The sequence below is a fragment of the Nesoenas mayeri genome (assembly GCF_963082525.1).
Source record: "Nesoenas mayeri genome assembly, chromosome: 18".
Lineage (NCBI taxonomy): Eukaryota > Metazoa > Chordata > Aves > Columbiformes > Columbidae > Nesoenas > Nesoenas mayeri.
Window position 1 is genome coordinate 8788345 of NC_137566.1, and position 21472 is coordinate 8809816.

General features: G+C 45.1%; 1 protein-coding gene across 1 annotated transcript in view; it reads right to left on the reverse strand.

Annotated features, from left to right (window-relative positions):
• RAPGEF1 (Rap guanine nucleotide exchange factor 1) overlaps positions 1–16605 on the reverse strand; it is a 75646-nt gene extending 59041 nt beyond the window's left edge. The window contains exon 1 of the mRNA XM_080356075.1: positions 16370–16605. Within this exon, the coding sequence (XP_080212201.1) occupies positions 16370–16394 (25 nt within the window). The 5' untranslated portion in view covers positions 16395–16605. The remainder of the gene's footprint in view (positions 1–16369) is intronic.
• Between the last annotated feature and the right edge of the window lie 4867 nt (positions 16606–21472).

The following is a 21472-nucleotide window of genomic DNA, read 5'->3' on the forward strand; positions in this document are numbered from 1 at the left end:
CTAATTTTTACAAAGGAATTTGCAGAATGTCTCTTTGGCCCTTTTAATGTCAAAACTGCCACCTCTGTGTCTCTGAAATGACTCGGTGATGGTTTTTCATTTTACACAGCCAGAAATTCACGGCACAAGAGGATAAGAGGTGGGTGTTCAGAGCAAGTGACACTTGCCATCAGTCACACGAAAAACGAACGCAGAACAGACACAAAAACATGTCAATATTGGTGGAGGACCCACCTGGGTGACAGCAGCTCAATTCTTGATGTCACTGTGAGTGGCATTAAAGGACAAAACGGACTAACCGTGACCCTGAAGCCACATAATATTCCTATAATCGGCTTGAAACGCGCAGCCTGTTAACAGGCAGCAGATACTAAACAGTTTGGCAAAGCTGTCCAAGCAATAATCAGGCTACTGTGGAAGAAATGCCCAATATTCACAGCAAATGACCCAGTATAACCAGTCTCACCATCCCTAATAAGCTCTGCCAATAATATGAATGCTTACAGTCGCTTTCAACATTTCAAACCAAGAAACCACTCCCTCATATTCTTAATTGCCTTCCGCAGCAAGAGAGACGGGGATTTGGAGTCTCCATAAATTCTGACTAGTAGAGAAGTCATCCCATTAATTTTCTACCAGGCTTATTTTATAAAATCACTAGCCAAACCAGAGTCTAATAATGAGATGATCTATTTAGAAATGACATTTTGCTTGGAGTAAAAAAAGAAACACCATTTTAATCTATAATGCCCATAAATCACTTTATTTACAGACTACAGCTTGGAGACTCAGGGCCAATCTAGTGATGGGATTTCTCTTCTCTTTGCACCATGTCAGCATCTGGTCTCTTCATGTGAAAACAAAAAGCTGCCCAAGGACATTATAGCACTTTCACACCCTGAAGCACCCAAAGAGTCTGCCTAGTTCAGTTAGTTATAAGCACACTGCATTTTGCATTTCCTACCATTAGTATTGAAAGTAAATATATGGTAACGCTGACTGGCAGAGCAGGTCGTGTTCAACTTCGAACAAATACAAACCACTTCTTTATCAAAAAGCTGGAATCGAATGCTTCAAGGCTTCTTCCAGAAAGCAATAATGCAACAAAATGATGGGTGTACAAGGCAAAGACCAGTAAATACAGTCAAAAGTACGTCCTCCTCTCCCTAGGTGTGTTCCTACTGTTCAGTTACATTGTGGTAGACATGGCTTGTTACAGGATTTTCACACGCCTAAGCAGTCAAGCCTGGCAGTGATTTTTTTTTTAAATTTAAATAAACATTTTATTCCCATATATATGTAATCCTTTTAAAGAGAAGCTCTGATTGTGCTGAATTACTGTACCAAGAAACAGCCATCTCCAAGATAAGAGATAACAGCCAAGCATGAGAAAAATCACAACAGGAAGAAGAGGAATTATATTCCAGATATAAGAGCAAAGGACACAGCTTTCAAAGCATGCTAGGGGCTATACAGAGCCCACTTATTGCAGATAAGAATTCAGATTGAATTTTGGAGGTCTAGGCTGAAATACAAAGAGTCATAATATTCCTGGGGGTAAACAGCTCCAGAGAGCACCAGTGTTACAGGAGGAGGCTTCTTGAATGAAATTACCATCACTCCTACTTGAATTCACATCTTCTGGTTGTGTGTTAACACAATAATCTTGTATTATCTTAACCGCAGTCCATCATTTTACCTCCACAGAAGTACAGGCCAGTAAAGGGAATTCCAGAGTCCAAACCCACGGATACAGTTCAAGCTGGATCACAAAAATCACAGCGTAACCGTATCTCACAAAAGGTCACCCACTGGGACCTGATGCAAAACAAGGAAAAGCAAAACAAGGAAACCAAACAGGGAAACAAAACAAAGAAAACCCTTAAACAAAGAAGGAAAATACTTGAAATTCATCAGTCCATCCACTTCAGTCCTGTTAATTCATGTTGATCTAGATTCTTATAGCTAGTTCTACATTTTCAACAATGTGCTGTTTTATTTAAAAAAAAAAAACCAAATAACCTGCATTTGAATTTCTACAGAAGAGCACAGATGTACACAACGCTTTGCATGTTAAATACGTGGCTTCATAGTGGCTTAGATTTCACACGTGCCCACTATTTCAATGGTAAATCTGTTCTGATGTTGCTTATTGTTACAGGATCTAAAAAATACAGACAAAGAACGCGGCTGACATGCGAGTTTTGATAGCAAACAGGCTTTTTACCGAGAGCTCCACAGACAGAGAAGGGAAAAAGAGGCTGATCAGTCGTCAGTCAGACTCCTTTTAATCAGGTTGAAACGCTTTGCTGCAGAGCGGGGGTTCAATCTCTCCGATCCCCATTCCCATCGCTCACGCTGCTTTCTTAATTAGCAGCAAGTGGACAACAGCTGTCAGTAGCCCGGAGGCCAGAGAGTGATCAGTAAAAAGGGGCATGTGTTGAGGAGAGAGACAGAGGGTGAACACCAAACGGGTCTGTTAAATGATGAGCGGTCAATACACGCGAGAGATCTGGCCGCAGCCAAAATGGCAAACGGACACACGGCCTCGAACCCTGAGATGCAGAGGATGCTCTTCCTGCTGGCTTTAGGCTGGTTGTTTTAACATATGACTAATTGCAATTCAATTTTTTTTTTTTGTTAGTATTCCCATAACAGGAAAATTTAAACTGAGAATAGAAGGAAATGGGATGGCCATCCTAATGTCTCAATGGAAATATATGGGGGTCAATTCAAAGGCACAGCATAAGCAAGTCTTCAAGACTGTTCCTGAGGTTTCAAGCAAAAAAGCTGAAGCACAGGAGAGAGGGGGAAGAGAAAATGTTTTACTTAAACAGCAGAGAAACTTTAGCAGAGGATACAAACTTAATCAGGCAACTGGAAGCCATAACCTCAAATAGCATGAAAGGAAAAATCTCTACTCAGTCATTATTATTTGTGTATTAAATCCTATGAGCCCAAGTCATTGGCCCAAGTCACCTTCCTGCAGCACATATCACACTAATGTGGATAAAAATAGACTTATTTCTTAAATAGGTGATACCCACTGGTCAAGGCACGTGCTTCTCTGACAACACAACTCTCCGGATGATCATGAGTCTCCAGATGATGTAGAACTAAAATAACTGATTCCCTGTTGGAGGTACTGATTACAGTCATTTGTGGCAGCTGGGGAACTCTGCAACTGTAAGCAATAAAATGTATTATTCAAATTTCCCACTGCCCATTTGTTAATGAAAAATTGCCATCACCCTAACTTCTTCAAAAAAAGCCAGGCTTCTCTCAAATTTGGCTTTAACCTACCCAGGGAACATAGATTTGGAGCAATTTTCTGAGGCCTGGCTGGCAGGCTGCAGTTCTGCCAGTTCTAAATATACATCAGCCTTCTGAGCTTGAGCCCACACCAGGGAAGCTAGGCTGAAGATGGAAGCGTTTCCCCAAGCTGCCAGTAGAGCAGCAACACATTTAAAAACCCTCATCAAATTAAGTGCTTAATTACAACTCAGACTTTGAGACTCTGGAAATGAGGATAATCTTCTGGGAAGTTTATTAGCCTCCCACTAAAGAAATTGCAACATACAAGTGCAAAGTTTGAAGAGCATGAGCCCATCAAATCATACCTTGTACAAGATTCCTCAACCCAGAGAATATGAGGTGAGGTCCGCAACTTAATTTCAGATTCTTGAGCCTCCATGAAAGATTAGGATCGACATAACCAGGAGGCTGAATCGGGAACAGAAGGTTCAAGGGTTCTAGGTGGCACAGAATATTACCTGCACCTTCCCTCAAATGGAGAGATGCCACCGCTACATAGCTCTATGTCTTCTACTCTCACTACTTAATGCCCAAATGACCAAAATAACAAGTTAAATCGCAGCAGTAAAAGAATCAAGGGGAGAAGTTGTACTCCTCGCCACGCTACAGTCAGCACTTTCCATCACCACTCACCATGAAGGCAAAAGTATAGAATGCTTATACAATGCTCTAAAAATGAAAAGTTCTAGATAAACACTAAGCGTTACACATTTTCCTTTCTGATTCATGAAACTATTGCAGCAAGGGAAATTGAATTTTGTTCTCAGAATAAGCCAGAACATCCCTCATTTCCCCTTGCTACCACCCCCATGCGTCACATTCAGCAGCAAGAGAGGCTCTGCTGCTTGGGCAAGACGTGTGTGTGTGTCCCTTTGCTGTGACATACATACCACTATTTGCTGGCACATCCCTATACATCTCCAGGACAACCACGCTGAATCAAGCACTCATGACCCAGGCTCTTAGACAGGATGCCCTATGAGCCAGACGAGTACGCGTCAAAAAGATTGTAAATCAGGAGAAACAAAGGGCAGTGACAGGTGGCAAAGAAGAAATCATATCCTGGTTTCAAAGACAAGAAGAAACAATACAAAATAAAAGCAATTCAGATGCAGAGCTCAAAAGTAGAACGAAGGAAGTAACTGAACTTGGGTTGGAAGCTTCTCAGGAGCTGAGCTGGGAAACTACGATGGGGTTCACTTGTACCATACATCAGTTATAGGTGAACGGGTTTTCCCCTTCAGCGGCTTATCTCTGCATGCTCAGCTTCCAGACAGGTTCCCGTTTAGAGCACAGCACTTCTTGCTTATTCTTTTTCTTTCTTTTATGAGCCACAGGTCAGCAGTTCTGCTACAGCCACCATGTCCAGAAAAGCCCCCCCGGAGCCCAGCACCCCCCTGCTGCTCACAGCTGGCGTCCGTCACAGGGGTGTGGATCAAAATCATTACCTCTTCTTCCAGAAAATGTCAACTGCAGAAATCAGCTGATATGGCCATTTATTAAAAATAAACTTTTTGCTGGAAAGCTATGGAAATCTATGTATTGGTCTCGACAAAGTCAGCTCTGTGGTTAAAAACAGAGAGACTACACCAAAAAGCCCCAATCTAGCGATAAGGAAACTCAGGACAGGGAGGTGACTGCATTTCAATGTGTGCCCTGTCTAATACAGGCCTTGGTATAAACCCAGTCTAAGTGACACTGTACTAGGAAATGCTAAAAGCCGCAGAGCCGGTTGAGACTACAGAGACAGAATCTGCAGCATCAACTCAACTCGGGATAAATCAAATAAATCTGTACCCTGAAGCAAGAGTCTGAGGAGTGTCCAGACAAGCCTTTACAAATATTAACTAGCCTGAAGTTAAATACCTCTCTGTAAGCTACCCTACAGACTTTGATACCATAAGAAAGTGAAACTTTCTCCGATACAAAATTCCAAGCAAGTGAAAATATGAAAGCAGCTCTTGGTACAGCTTAACCACACTTTGCGGCTGATCATTTAAGCTTGTGCTGCTTCCTATCAATATTAAGGCGTTCGTAAGATTTTTCATATGGGTTACTCATACCGAACAGCTGCTTTGGCAACTGCTGGAAGCAGCGTGTACTTCCTGCCTTGAAATAAAGTCATCAATATATCTCAGTACAGAAAATCATACTCTCTTTAAAACAATTCATCATAGGGTTTAGATATCAACTGGCTACGTGCCACCGACACTCCCTTAAACAATGGTTACACCCTCTATACAGCTAAAAATGAAATAGCTGAAAGGGAAGACGTTTTATGCAAGTTCCCAGGGTAAAACACATCTGAGAAGCACTGGTCTGGGACTGACATTGTTCTACTGAAAGAATAAATATCTGAGTCCAAATCGTATTTCCTTCACCACCTTCCCAGACTCACACAAGAAGAAAATCCATCTGAACTTTCCTTTTACACTTCTGGTGCTCTCTAACAGAACGAAAGCCTAGCATTTTAAAAAACTGTTAAATAAATCAGAAGTGCTGCAGATTATGATTTAACCTTTTGTTAACATCACTTGTAGTGCCAGTGAGACTGTTTGCCAGCTAAGGAGAGGTTTGAAACTCCTTCAGTGTTGACTTTACATGGAACACAAACATTGAGGGATCTGCCCATCCCACAGAGATCTCCTTGCGTAGCGACGCTGCTCACAATGCCGCCACAGTGAGACGGGGTGTCAAGACAAACATCATTGTATTAATTGCATCTGTTGATTAACCAGCCCAAGAACAGCCTTGTTTCAGTCACAGGCTTTATAAGACAGCACTGAAATGTTACTGTGAGTGTTGAGATGGATGAGTCAACAGACAAAACACAAAAGCATTTGTGAGGAGAGTCGCGCTGTAGTAATTTGATGAGCTGCTCAGCTACGCAAAATGATGGTCTTTATTGACATAGCTTGCTCATATAGTCCTTAACTTGGTTTTATGTCTGTTTTGCAAGCTTTCCACTCAAAGCTGGGCAAACACACACGTAATGTTACCTTTGCAAAGGTGGAAGATGGGTAAAGATGCACAACTAATCTGAAAATAGTTCAAGAAGTCGCACTAGATACTAATCCTTCTCACTTGGGGAGTTTACAACTGCTCTCCTCTATATTTTGGAGGCTTTCCTTGACAGTGTGGAGTGAAAGACTTTTCAAACCAACAGGAGAATATAACGCTGGGGGTTTGGGGTTCAGAGCGGTGCAGGGACCACCGGCCGCAGACCACAGGCAAGTGTCTCCTTCCATTCTCGCTCGGCTGAAACAACCCTGCAATGCCACGTAAGGTCAGGAGATTCAGGTTACTAACTGAATGACATTTTAAACCTGATATCCCTCTCTCATCCAAAACCATCTGCAATTCATCTGTTAAGGCTGAGATTATTCATCCTGGGGGAATTATCCACTAATCAGTTTTTATCTCCAAACTCGGTCCTCATGCTTGCAGACAGTCAAGAGCTCAGGCTGGCAGAGGTTTTGGTTCCCTCTGCTCTCACCGGAGGCCACGGTAACGCAGAACAGTCTCCCATGGGACAAGCTGCAAAATACATTTGTTGGTGACTCCATGACAAAAGGCACTAAGGGAACTGGCACCAATTCATCAGCCAAGGTACAGAGGCACAAAAAAAGGCTTTAAGTTATGCATCACCTTAGCTAAGCTGGGCCTTAGTTCTTCACGCTTTCTTGCACGGGGAACTGCTGCGTGTGGTTTTGCCCAATCGTGATTTTAAGAAGTAGGATAAAAACTAAGCAAAAGCAGAAGGCACAACAGGAAAAGGGGTAAGGGCACCAGTATTTCCCCCCAAATACACGTACACAGTGGTCATCGTGGACTTTTGGGTTTTAAGCTCACTTTCTCCCTACCTGGCTGCCATTCTGGTGAGTCAATCCCTGGGCTCTGCAAGTCCTTCTCCTCTACCTGTTACTGCTCATCCTCTTGCTCCAGCTCTGTCCAGTTCCACCAAAGCATTTCCTATTGACTGCTCGTTTACTACAAAAGTGGTTCATTCCATTCACTGGTCCATATTGTGTACCAGCACGAAATTCATTTACATCTACATCTCCCAGAGCAGTTCTCCCTGTTCTGCAGGGGCTTCAAAATAAGATGCACCCTTTGTTTGCAATGAGAATGCAAAAAACCCCAAAATTCAGGCTGATAAATTGCCTCCCGCAACTCACTCAGAAGCCAAGGCCATTACTGCAAAACTTGCAGTTTGCATCAGTAAACACAGTAATGTACTAATTTTGGTTCATCTCATTTTCAATTTTGAGGATTATGTAAAAATAAAAACAAACCCAAACTCAACTGGATTTCTTCCGACAAGCAAATTGTTGAACTGGCCACAAATCATATTGTACCCACTGCAAAAGAGACATTCTGGAGATTCTTCAGCTGGTATGATTCAGGATAAAGGGCATTTTACAGCTGTATGACAGAGAGTATTTTGGGAAGGAGAAATGTTTTTAATTCCCTCTGGTTCATTTAATAAAATCTAAACATCATAGCTTAAAATAACCCTGACAGACAAAGCAGGCCAGACCTTCCTATCCAATAGTCTAACCATGAACTGCATCAAAACTGTGGGATGGAGAAAAAGAAACCATTTACACACAGAAGAGCAGGAATCTCTCTACTCAGACCCATTTGTTTTACTCTGCAAGTATTGACAGATGAGTAATGAAAACTGCTGCAGACACGGGCTCTTCTTCAAGGCAGCGTCAGTTAATAAACCACAACCACAGCTGCAAAAATATTCAGGAATTTAACTAAACGACTCCTTCAAGGGCACAGGATGGCAGGAGGAGCCAGTTTTTATGCTTTTTACCATCCCAAAGGTTAAGATCATAATGTGCAGCACCAACACAAACCAGCGTTACTTTTCTGGATAGGAAAGCTTTGAGTAACCATTTCATTAAATGTATACTACTGATATTTCTAGCGTTATTTTTTCCCATTATGATCATGTTTGAAAGTTAGCATAGTAGCTTGCCAAAGCTTTTAGATGTGAAGTACCTCATCTGAGAGGTATTAAATGATAAAAACAAATGAAAATAATCCTAAACCCTCAGGACAAGCCACAGCACTGATAACATTGCCGAGAACGGAGTTTTGCACGATTTATCAACTTTGGATGCCGGAATCGGATCAGGACCTCAATCAACATCCATGTTAATAGCACATATATTCTGGGAGTGATTTTGGAATCAGTTATGTTTTCACTTGATGGGGGAACTTTTTTTTGCATCTTGCCAGTGGAGCTTCAACAACCCAAATGCTCAACAGCTGTAATCTCGGACGGTGTTATATTATTTATAGCAGCCTTAAGTACTTGCAGAAATTGAAAAGTATCAAAACAATGACATAAACAATCAACAACCTTTCAACATGGTTTTGTTGTTCCTAACACTATGACACACCTTGTTGCCAGAGACTCTTGGGATTTACAGATAAACTCAGCTGCCCACCTGTCAGAAATAATCCCACAGATGTTTCCTTAGTTTTCCCGTCTTTACCATGTTAACTGCAGCCAGAATAAAAAGTGCAAAATACACACTGGGGTGGTCTGAACAGAGATAATTGCGGTTGGCTGCCAGGTAAGTGTTTTTTCCTTGTGCATGGAGTCAAAAGCCACAAGGACCCTGGCAACCCTGGGCAATGACACGACTGACACCAGCATCTGGTCCTAAGGATGAGTTCGATCCCTTGGACTAGCCAAGGGGAAGCTCACGGATGTTCTCCCGTGTGTCACTTGTGGTGTACGCGACGTCCCCAGGGAGCGAAACGCACACCTCAGACCTGAGGTCTGATAAGCAAGGCTGTAATTTGGGATAAAACCTAAGAAGAAGAGCTGCCCATGCATATTTGAAGACATTCATACAAGTGCATTCACCCGAGATGGACGGAAAGTAAACCATCTTTGTTTAAAGTCTACCTGAAAACACACACAGGCAGTGATAAGAACCAAAATCCTTGTATATAATCAAGTTTAAAGCTTCTTCTAATTAGAAAATATACACTAAAAAAAAATAAGATGGAAAAAATATATCCAAATAGGGATATTTAATTTCTTCGCATATGAACGTTGCAGCACACATCACTCCCAACAATTAAATGCAAGGTTGCATTGTTAAGCAAAAGTTGGATGGGAACCATCCACACTTTATCTCCCCATACAAACTAAAGCTAAGGTAGTCAGAGCACAAAAAGAGAGGATAATGTATCAACCAAGGAAAGCTGTATTTTCAACAGTATTGTGCTAACTGAAGCCCGCTGTGGGATGGATTCAGTGAGCGTCGCTCTCTAGAATTGGCTGGAATGCGCTATACAATCAGAAATAAAATATTGATTTCCCTGGGTGCCCTTTATTACATGATGTTTGGTTCGTAAAGGAAACTTTCTAAATATGGAATTTATTCCTGAGGCTATTTTACCACATCTTGGGGAGCATGGACAGGACAGATCAGTAGACTGAGAAGCACAATGAAAACATGAAAAGATAGGGGAAAAGCCAATGCATGCTGTACATTGTCAACACACTTCTTACAGATATAGAATTACACAGTCTCTTGCTAAAATTCTATCAAGGTTTCATCAAACAAGTTGCAGCACCTGCTTACTCCAACTTTACCAGCTATTTGTAACTATTCCTGGATTTTGACTTGTACTGATTTTTTCCTTTCTTTCCAGAAGCCAAAAAAGAAAATTGTCATCTATTTTCTTTCAAAACCCAAGATTTCTGTACATGCAAGGGATGAAATTAAAGATCTTGTTTAGAATATAAATGGGACTGGTTCAGTGAATACGTTAAGTACACAACAAAAGGCATCCCCGCGTGAAGCCTTCAGAGAGAAAGAATGAGAGCACGAGAGCGCCAGCGAGCTTTAACCTTCCACCCTCAGCAGAATAGCGAATCAGTATTTCCTCAGAGGCACTGACACCACACCACGATGTTAACTCAAATCACAAAATGCACACTATTTTCATGACACCAGAAAAGCTCTACACGAAGCAGCAGAGGCCGTCACCCAGGTAGAAGAAGATAATGCAAAGCACGCATTTGCTTAATTCAAGGAGCCTCAGCATCGTGATTAAGAAATCTCGTCTTCGGGTGCCATCCATGCTCAATCAACACCCTTAGGGGTGTGAAAGGGGAACCAAAAATATGAAAGAAATCTGAAACCAAAATGCCAGCCAGGATTAGAATCTCCATACAGCTCTGGTCAATTCTCTGATTTTTTAGATTACTTTCCTAAATATGATAAAATAGAAAGCAAATGTACAACGAATTCTCCCAAATGCTGTCCGTATCGCATCTCCCACAACACTAAGTCAGTGAACGCTCTGGTACACACCTGCTCTTTCTTATACTTGTTCCTATTCAATTCTTCCTTGCTCTCAACATTAAAATATTATCTCACAAGCTATGGTAGCAACTAAAACACTAAACAGATTTAACGTCAAGAGACAAGTTTCAAAGCTGAAGAGCTTTAACTGAAATATGCAACACAAATAGAGCAATAACCTGATCCATCCACTTTCTCACGTTGCTTCACATAATATGTGGGGACATCATTTCTCTCTTACATGGGTGAAATTGTTTCCTCTATCAGCGTCAATGTCACACAGCACAGGAAGAGATCAGAAATGCATTTTTGAGAGTGGATGCTACGGGGCAGGTAACGTAGCTGTAAATTTGTCAGGCTGCAGTAACATGAATGGCAGAACTGCAGAACGTTCCTTTGGCAGCGTGTCCCAACCTGCGGGATTCCTGCAGCTCCTCTGGATTGCTGAAATTCATCTTCTGTCTCTTCGCCTTGGAACAGACTCCACAAAAGCCCCCAGGAGCCTCCTCCTTGTTCACTTGAGCTTTTTCTGATCCGTCTGTCTTCTCCTATCTGCTCTACTTGCACGCGACTTCACCCACCATTCTCTCCTCTTCTGACATCCAGGGCTTGCACGTCCTCTCGCTCCGTTTCTGGTCTTTCCAGCCATTCCACCAACACCTCCATTTTTGATGTCATTTTTCCTTCTCTGGCCACCTTTTCATACACCTTGGGGTTCTGGGGCTGCAAATTCAAACTTGCAAAGGTGAATAAATCTCATTTTTCTCCAGCCAGCTCTCCCTTTAATCTCCACTGAACCACTGAGAACGACACCGTTTTCTCCGTCACCATCCCCTCATCCCGTTATGTTCTCCAGTATTTCTCAACTCTACACCATGAAAGCCAAACTTTGGTTATATAAACAAAACAGGCAAATAACAAAGCTAATATTCTTGTGATAGCTATATGATTTTAATACTCCTTTCATACTGCTTCCATGGCAATGGCTGAATCCTACAGCTTTCTCATGCTAATAAAGAAAACAAGACAGATAAACACCAAAGCAGAATTTCCCAAGTATTCGGGCATTTACAGCACAATACATTTTCAGTTGTTTTCAGAGATACATTCCCTTCCCTAGGAACAGATAGCAGGTTTCTTCCACTCGGGCAATCTCTTGCAACAAGCAAAGCTGTGCTGAGAGCCTACAGGTCCCTTACAAATACAAAATGTTCCCTGCAAGTGAAGCAATGGACCTGGACGAGGGACATTTGTGTTATGATCGTGACCAACAGCCAACCTCCACTCATCAATCTGCTTGCTGGAAGGTTTGCAAGAGCCGGTGAGAGCTATCGCCACATAAAAATCACACCAACAGATATATTTAGCCATGGCGGTTCAAGGAAAACGATTGCTCGCACTGAAAATAAATTTAGCAATTGTTTCCAGTTTCTGCTTTTTCACTGACTAAGGCGCAACCCAGCTGCTTCACATTCCAGCAGACTTCAGCTGTCTTTTTTTCTCCACTCCTTGTCTACTCCCTTCTTACAACTGCTGTGAGCATCTCAACCTTGCCGCCGTTATCCCGCAGGCTGCATTTCTGAGTGCTCCCGTCTCCCAGCCGTGCAGCGCAACCCGTCAGGTCTACGCTGACTCATAAAAAGCGCAAAATCCTGCTCTTCGTGCCATTTTGTAGGGAACACTAAACAGTGATTATCTTGTACCTGTATTTTGCCTTCACACAAAACCAGACTGAACTGTTGATGGTTTTTACACACGTTACAATAAAACACACATGGGAGGTCACTATCCGAGTCACGTATAATAGGAAATGCGGCAGGTGCTAAAAGGCCAAGTAAGGAAGGATTGGAACTGAATTGCCTTTAGGGTTGTGAAGTGAGTCTTTAGAAGAGTTTAATTTTCAGATTGTAGGACAAGACATTTCATGGAGCATTCTTAGTTTGTTTGAAAACCACCAGGAGAGCAGCACTGGCCAACTGCTAAACTTGTAACTTGAAAGTCCTCATTCTGAAGAACACGGTACAGTGGTGAATCTACAACAGAACCAAGGAGTTCTGCCTAGTAACTCACCATATAAAAATTACGCAGGATAATTTCCATAGAATGATCCAAGAGGTGATAACAGTTCAAAATGTGTCCTCCCCCAAAAGAATATCCCTGTGAAACTTCATGTTAATAAAAAATAAAACATTCACAGATGCACAATTCAGAATATTGCAAATTGGCATGGTGGACTCTGAACAAACATTAAGTTCCTATAAAGATGGGAATAATCTGGCCTCCTTAATTGTTTCTTCCACTTCACAGTATTCCTTAAAAACAGAGTTCTCCTGGGATTACCTATAGATTTTTATACCCCCACTATTCAAGGATGAGACTTCAGAGATGAATTTGCTCATCAGGCAAAGGCTTATGAGTAAAAGGTGAAAACAACAGCATTTTCAGTCTGCTGGGAATAAATACATGCAGTTGAGTCCAGAGTAGAATTGAGATAACTGACTGCGCTCCAGGTAGCAAACGATGAGGCAGTTATCTCAAACAACCTTTAGCAGACAGCTATTGAAAAAGCAAGCTTACATGGCACATGAAAACCCTGCAAGAAATGATGAGATTAATATTGAAAACATCAAGTAGAATCGACTTTCCAAGTATGGCACCCATATGTTACTTGGTTTTAATAAAGGGCATTCTTGAATGGATCTGCTTCATGGAAGAGCTTTTGTTTTTAGACTGATGGTATCTAACGGGTCCCTTATTCTCCCTGAGTTGATGCAGAACAGTTCAACTCCCTGGAGCACGTAATCCATCAGGTAAATAAATACAGGAATTCATCTATTGCCATGGTAACAGGAAACCCAAGCAGAATCTGCGACCTTCTCCACTCTTCCTTGGCATCCTTATTTTGGACTTTAGATCAAAGCTATAAGATTAACCAGGGTGAGAACAAATATCTCCTGAAAGCAAAGACAAAAAGTCACAGCTCTGCAGTAACAAAAACCCGACACTGGATGCCATTCCTTCTCTTCAAGTCAATGGGGGTTCTGCTTCCACAAGGAAGTCTCCTGGCTGAAGCCCTGTGAAGCAGGCAGTCTAATACTAGTGAAAACAAAAGATACCATCTTATTCTCCGTCACCAGCTGGCTGCCCTTCACTCCAAGCAGTGCTCTGAGTCGCTCCGCAGTGATTAAACAACAGTAGAGAGAAGCTCCAGAGGGAGCCTTGTCCGCTGCCTTGGTGGAGAGGATGGTAGCTGTTATCTCTAATCATTTATTATTCTTTTTTATTAAGTGCCAACATGGTGTTTCATTTATGGACCCAAGGAGCAGATGTATGTAAGATCTCCAGGGATCCAACCCCACAAGGTAACACTTTTCTTCCCAGCAGCCTGACTAGATGAACACCAGAGTCCAACCCAAGCCCATGTCAATTCCAAAGTTTGTCAGATGGCTTGTTATGAGGCAACAGCCTATTTTATTTACAAACATGATGGGTTTTGCATGTATTTCCGTTCCCATAAGAAATAAACAAACTCAATTGTACACAAATACGCAGACCTTAGACCTCAGAGCATTTGTTTCATGACTCTCTATCCTTTGTTCTGCTACTGTATACATCTTGACAAATATTATCCCAGAATTGCTGCGGTATTGCAGACAGTGTTTATTCGGTGACGCTGTTAACTGAACTGTTTGTGTCAATCAGAAGTTCAAACACTCACAAACAGCGATCAAGACTGTACCGCACTGGAACAGCTGGCTTCCAGCCCTCCTCACCTCCCGTTTATACTGGGATATTTTTTTAAAAATACCCTTCTAAAAGAAACGAAAATGCAAGCAGACGAAAGAGAACAGTTTCCCAGATTTACAGTTGTTCTTGTTTGGCAAATCACCCCTATGATGCACACCCACTAGGAAGAATTCCCCCACATCAAGGCTTCACCCATCGCGTCTTCAAATCTACACTGACAGCACTGACCTGGGGACAGGTCTTGATGTCCTGAGCTCTTCAACCGCAGTTCAGCAGGTTGCAAAGTCAGGTCTGTAGGCTGCACAGCGTATGATTTTTTTGTATGGTATTTCTGGCCTTCCTATTCTATTGTTTATGGAACTGCACTGCGTTTGTGTGCGTCTACAGAGTCACCTTCTCGCGTTTGAACTCTCCACGCTGCTTCACTGGTGCGGAGTTATATTTACTATTCTCACAGGGTTATTTACTGCACACGGATAAACAAAACGTGATCGCTTATTTATACATCTGTAATTACTCTCTATAGCGCTATCAGCAGTTACTAAAATCCCAGGCCAAATTCACCTCTGACATAAACAAGTTGCAATTATTTCTGAGCTGGCCCCAGGTCTATATATGCCACTAACACCTTCTTTACTCAGCTACCCGCTTCCCGGACAAACGGTTGCAACGATACACCAGCAAAAAACATTGCCAAAATCCCGAAGCAAAGCGTTATGGTGCGGTACTGTGTAAGGGATCATGCATCAGATTAACCCATGATATTTCTGGAATAGCATTTGTCCCGTGATGCGATGCACACTTGTGAGACAGCAACTTAGCGCTAAGAGCTGGAAAGATGCCTACAAACCGCGCTCAAAGCCGGCTGCCAGCCTGCTTATCCCTGAAGACCGCTCCAGAACCGTATAATGGGAGAACGTATTAATATACTGTATAGCACAGAAGCCAGAATGAACCGGGATCAGAACCAGAAAGCACTGCTACCAACTCTACCCCTTTGAAACAGGAATCTTTGTGAAACTGGTGGCCAACATCCTGGAAAGCCTGAACGCTGTGCTTGCACATCCTGGTTCAGGCTGCTACCCTACGTTCCCCAGCAGGAAACCGCCTAGCTCTTCCTTACAATTAAAACAAAAAAAAAAATACAAAACAGCATTGATTTTTCTCTTCTAATTAAATGCAACATAATTAAACTAAATCACTGGTTGATTTGCAAAACACTAATTGAATCTTTAAACGTACTACTCCCGCTACACAGAAAAACAGGGGCATTCAGCCATCTAAAGTGACAACTGAGAACCAGACACGGCTCCAGAAGCACAGAGAGACAATCTGATCCGTGCCGGAGCGTTTGCTTGGGAGAGCAGATCTCAGCAGCCTCCCCCGAGCACCCCGGGCAGAGCTTTGCAAGGGAGAGGAAAAAACGAGCCAGCTCCCTCTGACATTTGCCCACAGACTCATCTTTTCTGACCTTGCACAAAACAGCAGAAAGAGGAAAGTTGGAGAAGTTGCAATTAATCATCGCGTGTAGGCCCCAAAGCGTTGCAGCGCCCCTGATGCTACATGGGAAGGACGGCAGGGGTGCGGGATAATTTTAAAAAATAAAAGAAACAAGGGGGGAGAAGCGGAGGAGACAAAAAGCCCGAGGCAAACGGCGCCCGGCAGCCCAGGACCGGCCCCTGGCGCGCCGGGCTGGGAGCTCCGGGCAGAGCATCCCCCGCCGCGCCGGGCCCGGCCCCGCTCCCCGCTCCCCGCTGCCCGCGCCGCCGTGACAGGAGCCGCCGCCGAGCCCCGCGGGTAGCGGGGGCCCTGCCCGCCGTCCCCAGCCCCGCCGGGCCGCGCCAGGCCCCAACCGGCAGCTCGGGCAGCTCCGCCGGGCCGCGGCGCTGATGGGGAAGGCGGCGAGCGCGGCCGCCCCGGCGCGTCTCCCCGCCCGGGCCTCCCGCGGCGCCCGGCGCGCTCACCTGCTTTCTCGATCTTGCCGGACATGTCGGAGCCGGGCTCGGCGCTCCAGGCCCGGCCGCGCGGGGAGCCCGGCTGAGCCTGACCAGCCGCCGCCGCCTCCCACCTGCTGCCGGCCGCGATCCCGGGGGTTGGCGCTGCGGCGGCGGCCTGTGGAGCTCGGCGGTGGCGGCGGCGCAGGCAGCGCCCGCCCCCCGCCCGCTCCGCCGGGCCGCGAGGGGAAGAGGCGGCCCGGGGGCTCCCGCCGCACACGCGCCGCACACGCGCCGCAGCGCCTCCTGCCGGCCCCGCCGGGGAAACGCCGGCACGGGCCGCCGGGCGGGGCGGGGTCAGCGGGAAACGGATGAGATAGCGTAAAACAGTAAAAATGGGCTGGGCTGGAAGGGACCCACGAGAGGGACAGAATGTCAGGGGTTGGAGGGGACCTGGAAAGCTCATCCAGTGCAATCCCCCCATGGAGCAGGAACACCCAGATGAGGTTACACAGGAAGGTGTCCAGGCGGGTTGGAATGTCTGCACAGAAGGAGACTGCACAACCCCCTGGGCAGCCTGGGCCAGGCTCTGCCCCCTCACTGAGAAGAAGTTTCTTCTCATATTTAAGTGGAACCTCTTGTGTTCCAGTTTGCACCCATTGCCCCTTGTCCTATCACTGGTTGTCACCGAGAAGAGCCTGGCTCCATCCTCCTGACACTCACCCTTTATATATTTGCAAACATTAATAAGGTCACCCCTCAGTGTCCTCTTGTCCAGCTCCAGAGCCCCAGCTCCCTCAGCCTTTCCTCACACGGGAGATGCTCCACTCCATCATCTTGGAATCATCGAGTCCAGCTCCTGTCCCTGCATAGGACAACCCCAAAACGTATATATACATTTTTTATATATATATATAGTATCTATGTCTAAATACATAATCCTTATTGTATATTGGGATATATATATACACACATATATATATATCTTAAAGGAACTTATTTCTTACACCATGCATTTTGCCATGCATCATGGATATTAAGCACCACCTCTAACCTGTATTGCAACAATGATTTTTCTAGCATGCTATTTTGATGATGCTTTTTCTTTTCTTTTATTTATTTTATATTTTTTTAACTTCAGTGTTACGTACTATAAAGAAAAGGGAAGAGCCTCGCCTGCAGGGAAGAAGTGTTTGTTTCTCTGCTCACTATAAATACGATTTCTGATAATTTTACAAGATGAAAGGTTTTCTCTTTTGCTTAGTAGGACATTTCTTCTCCAGCCAATATTCTCAAGTTTTATGTTTATAGTAACTAAAAGAATTCTCACATGACACCATGGATGTTCAATGTGCTTTGAGATGCTCTCCCCAGGCCTGCGCCGAGGGGATAGCAAACCCAAAAGAAAGAGGTTTCCCCCCAAGTGCAACCCCTGTATGCAGGTTGGGGAAGCACAAGGATCCGCTGTCTGTGCTCCCCAGGGCACATCCCACCAATGCTCCCGGCTGGTCACAAGCCATAGGAGTAAACGTCTAAGAGCAAGAGAATGCATTTTTCACTCGTTATTTTCTTGGGGAGGGGCTTGCGGAGAGTTCCTGAGTGCATTTGGTTAATAAATCTAAACCAAAAAGAGATCTGGGGGTAGATTCTTCTCTCACTTCCACGATGTAGAAGGTGGCAGTCTCGTAGCCACATTGGGCTGCGCTGACTCACTGGTATTAGCGAGCGGTAGTAACCAGGAGCTGTGGTGGGTGATGCTAATGCGAGCAGACCCAGCTGTGAGTACTCGCAGGAAGCAGACAGATGAAGTAAGAACCTGCTATTCTTACACCCTCCCTTTTCAGACTTGGGAAAGGAAGAAGGAGCGTGTGTGCAATAATGTGTGATCTGAACAGAACAGCTACTAAATTGGAAGGTCTTTTCATAGTCTCCGGTATAAAAAGCTCCGTTCTGCCTGTGATATATTTGCCTTCAGGGGATGCTGAAGTTCTCTTGCGCTTTCTGCATTAAGATGTAACTCACAACACCAGGAAAACCTGATGCTTCCGAATATCCCATTGAGCTAGCTGGAAATAAGAAAAAAATAGAAACAACAAACCAACACCCCAGAGCTGATTGCATTAGTGTGAATGTGTTGTTATGGACAGAGCTGAGGCTGGGAGAGCGGGAGGAGAGCTGCAAAGATTAATGCTACTATGGAGTGACAAGAGATCCCGTGGGGACGTTTCGTGCTGGACAAAGTGGGTGATGGTAGCTGGTTACCTTCAAGAGGGAGCAACACTGAAGCATCCTGCAAAGAGCCAGTTTGTCATGTGCTAATGCTATTATACATCAGGAAGAAGAGGAGAGGAATATGCTGGGTCTTGGTACCAATGTGGGTACCTGCTTTGCCATCAGATGAGGGTGCAGTGCTAAAGTTCACCTTGCAGCAAGAGGAATGCAAGGGAAAGGTAGCAACTGCAGGCTCCTTCCCCAAATGTTGATTTGCTTGGGGAAACTACCTGCCAGCAACACTCGCTAGGCTGTCGGTCTCTGCGTGCAAACCCCTCTGATGAAGTCTGCTTCAGCCCCTTCCACCTGTGCTGACAGCGGCCAGCCAAGGCCAACAACACAAACTGCAGCCCCACAGGGTCATTTCCTGCAATGGGTCACTGAACTTTACAACCGACCCACTGAACAGGGGAAATTGTGCAAGAAATGCCAACAAAACGATTGAGACGTGCAGTTAGAAAAGACTCTCCTGCCCTCTAGCGCCTTCCCCTCTCCCAAGCGGCTTCTTCCCACCCGAGTTTTTGCTCTCCTGTGGCTAGTGGGTATGGGACTGGGGCGATGAAGTGTCTGTCCCTGCAGAAATGCCAGGAGATAGTGGCTGTTCACCTTGAAACACAGCTGTCCAAGTGGGTTTCAGTAGTAGGGAATAACTGAGGTTATGTAAGGAAATGCAATTTAACCAACTACCTTGGTGCGATGGCTTCTGCACCAGCCTTGATAACCAATAACTTGATAACCTGCTGGTCAGTGTGGTTGCAATTTGGTTAAAACATAACCAGCTCCATGTAAAGACCTTATCCAATATACACAAGGATCCCCAAGTGACAGATGCACCCCAGCAACCTGCTGTGCCCCTGCTATAGGGGGAAAGCTCAGGGTGGAAAGCTTTGCAACTGGGAAGAGGTGAAAAGAATCCAGTGCAAGCAAAACTAAAGCAAAAGGACAATGTTCTCACCTCCTGTTAATGGATGCAACTCCTCTGAGGTCTTCAGTGGTGCAAAAAATAGTACTGAGGTGTCAATATGTGAGGGAGGAGAGGAATTGTTCAGGGAAGGAGAAGAAGGGAGCATGATCATGGGGGACAGACTGTGGGTGGGAGACCCAGAGGAATGATGCAGAAAGGGCCAGAGCTGATGTAGACAAGGACAGAGCGTCTGTATCAGTCCCCTGGAAAAACTTGTATGTGATGTGGGCTGCATCAAACTCAATGTAAGCAAAAAAGCACAAATGGGAGACTTTGATTTTGGATGCATCCCCACTTTCACCTCCTTGAGGCAGCCTCAGTGGGTTTATTTGGTGCAGTTGCTAACGACACCTGGCTGGTGTGCTACCTGCTGGAGTGACACACATGCTGTTATTTGGAAAGCTGGTGGTCTGGGCAGATCATAGAACAGTAGAAACATTTCGATTGGGAAAAACGTTTAAGACCACGGAGTCCAACCGTGCGGGTCTCACCCTGCACCCCCACACTGCTGAGGCTCGGAGCAGGGGGATTGAATTTTCTCTGGTTCAGCCACTCTGACACATGCTTGACAGGGCTTGCGCTCTGCCAGCCTGTTTTTCCTTAATAAAACAAAGAAAAAGAAAAAAGAGACGTTTGGATGGTGACTCTAGAGGGCAGCATATGCCGGCACATGGGGCTGGGGCCCCGCAAGCCCGGGCAGAGCAAACGCTCCGGTGCCAAGAGGAGGAAAAGATCCCGGGACTCGTTATCCCGAGGAAGCCGCCGTGAGGATGCTGCCAAGACCCCGCTCACCTTCGAGTCCTTCCTGCAGCAAAGGGGGACACCGGGGTGGGCAGGGGAGGGGGCTCATCCCCATCTGCAGGTGGGACATCCCAACCCTGCTTGGCCACAGACTTCTGGCTTTCCACCCCCTGCCCCCAACACATCTCTGGAAGGGATGAGTGGCCAAAACATGGAAAATCTCTGCCCAAATCCCCACCTGCTGCCTGGCCCTGCGAATGAGCATCGCTGCCAAGGAAGGGCTCTGCAGCCCCCCTGCCTCGGGCTGTGCCCCCCGGCTCATCGCTGGCTTCAGGAGTGCGAGACCGACAGATCCTTTGGCTGCTTGAGTTGCGTCGCTCACTGTTTCAGGGCTCCCTGCCTGTAAAACACATGCAACCATGCGAGCAGGAGGGCAGAGACACAAAGATGCCACTGGGGCTACATGGTTTGACCAGAAAAAAATATTGCCCTTTCAGACGGTGGCTGAAAGTGAAGCTTTTTGATGTCCCTCTCTTGGCCTTTTGCAAAAGGAAGTAAATAGGGAAAATGTTCTGGTCTCACAGTGCCATGGGAGGGTAAGAAGGATTGGAGTATGAAGGCTGAGAAGAACTCCAAGCCCTGGAATTATTAAAAAGAAAAACAGAGAAAGAGAGATTAACAACTTCTGACAACTCCCTTGTACATTTAAAGCAATTAGGAAGGTGAGGTTGGAAGGAGAAAAGGCTGTAAAGGTTCTTTCTCTGGCTTAATCTTATCCCTCTACTGGGGACTATATTTCACAGGGGAAACATAAGCATGTGAATCATCACAAAGTATATATTGGCCAACACTGGAGGGAGAGGCTAACAAGCTGTCTGGTACCCCAAGGTTTGTCTGTCAGCACTTCCTTAGCGGTCAGATGTCTGGCTGTCCTTTCACCTCACCACGCGCCGAGGTTCACATCGATAGCTCATCCTCTCGGGGTTTATTGAGATAGTGGCAGGTAATTCAATAAAGATCTTTGCTGTGCATGGCTGGATCTCAGCTGCTGACTTGGCTGACCCAACCGTGTGTCCATCCTGGCTGTCACTGAAGAGCAAAAGCAGCTCCAAGCAGGGACTCTGGAGCCTGTCCTGACTTGTGTGCTGGGGGTTACA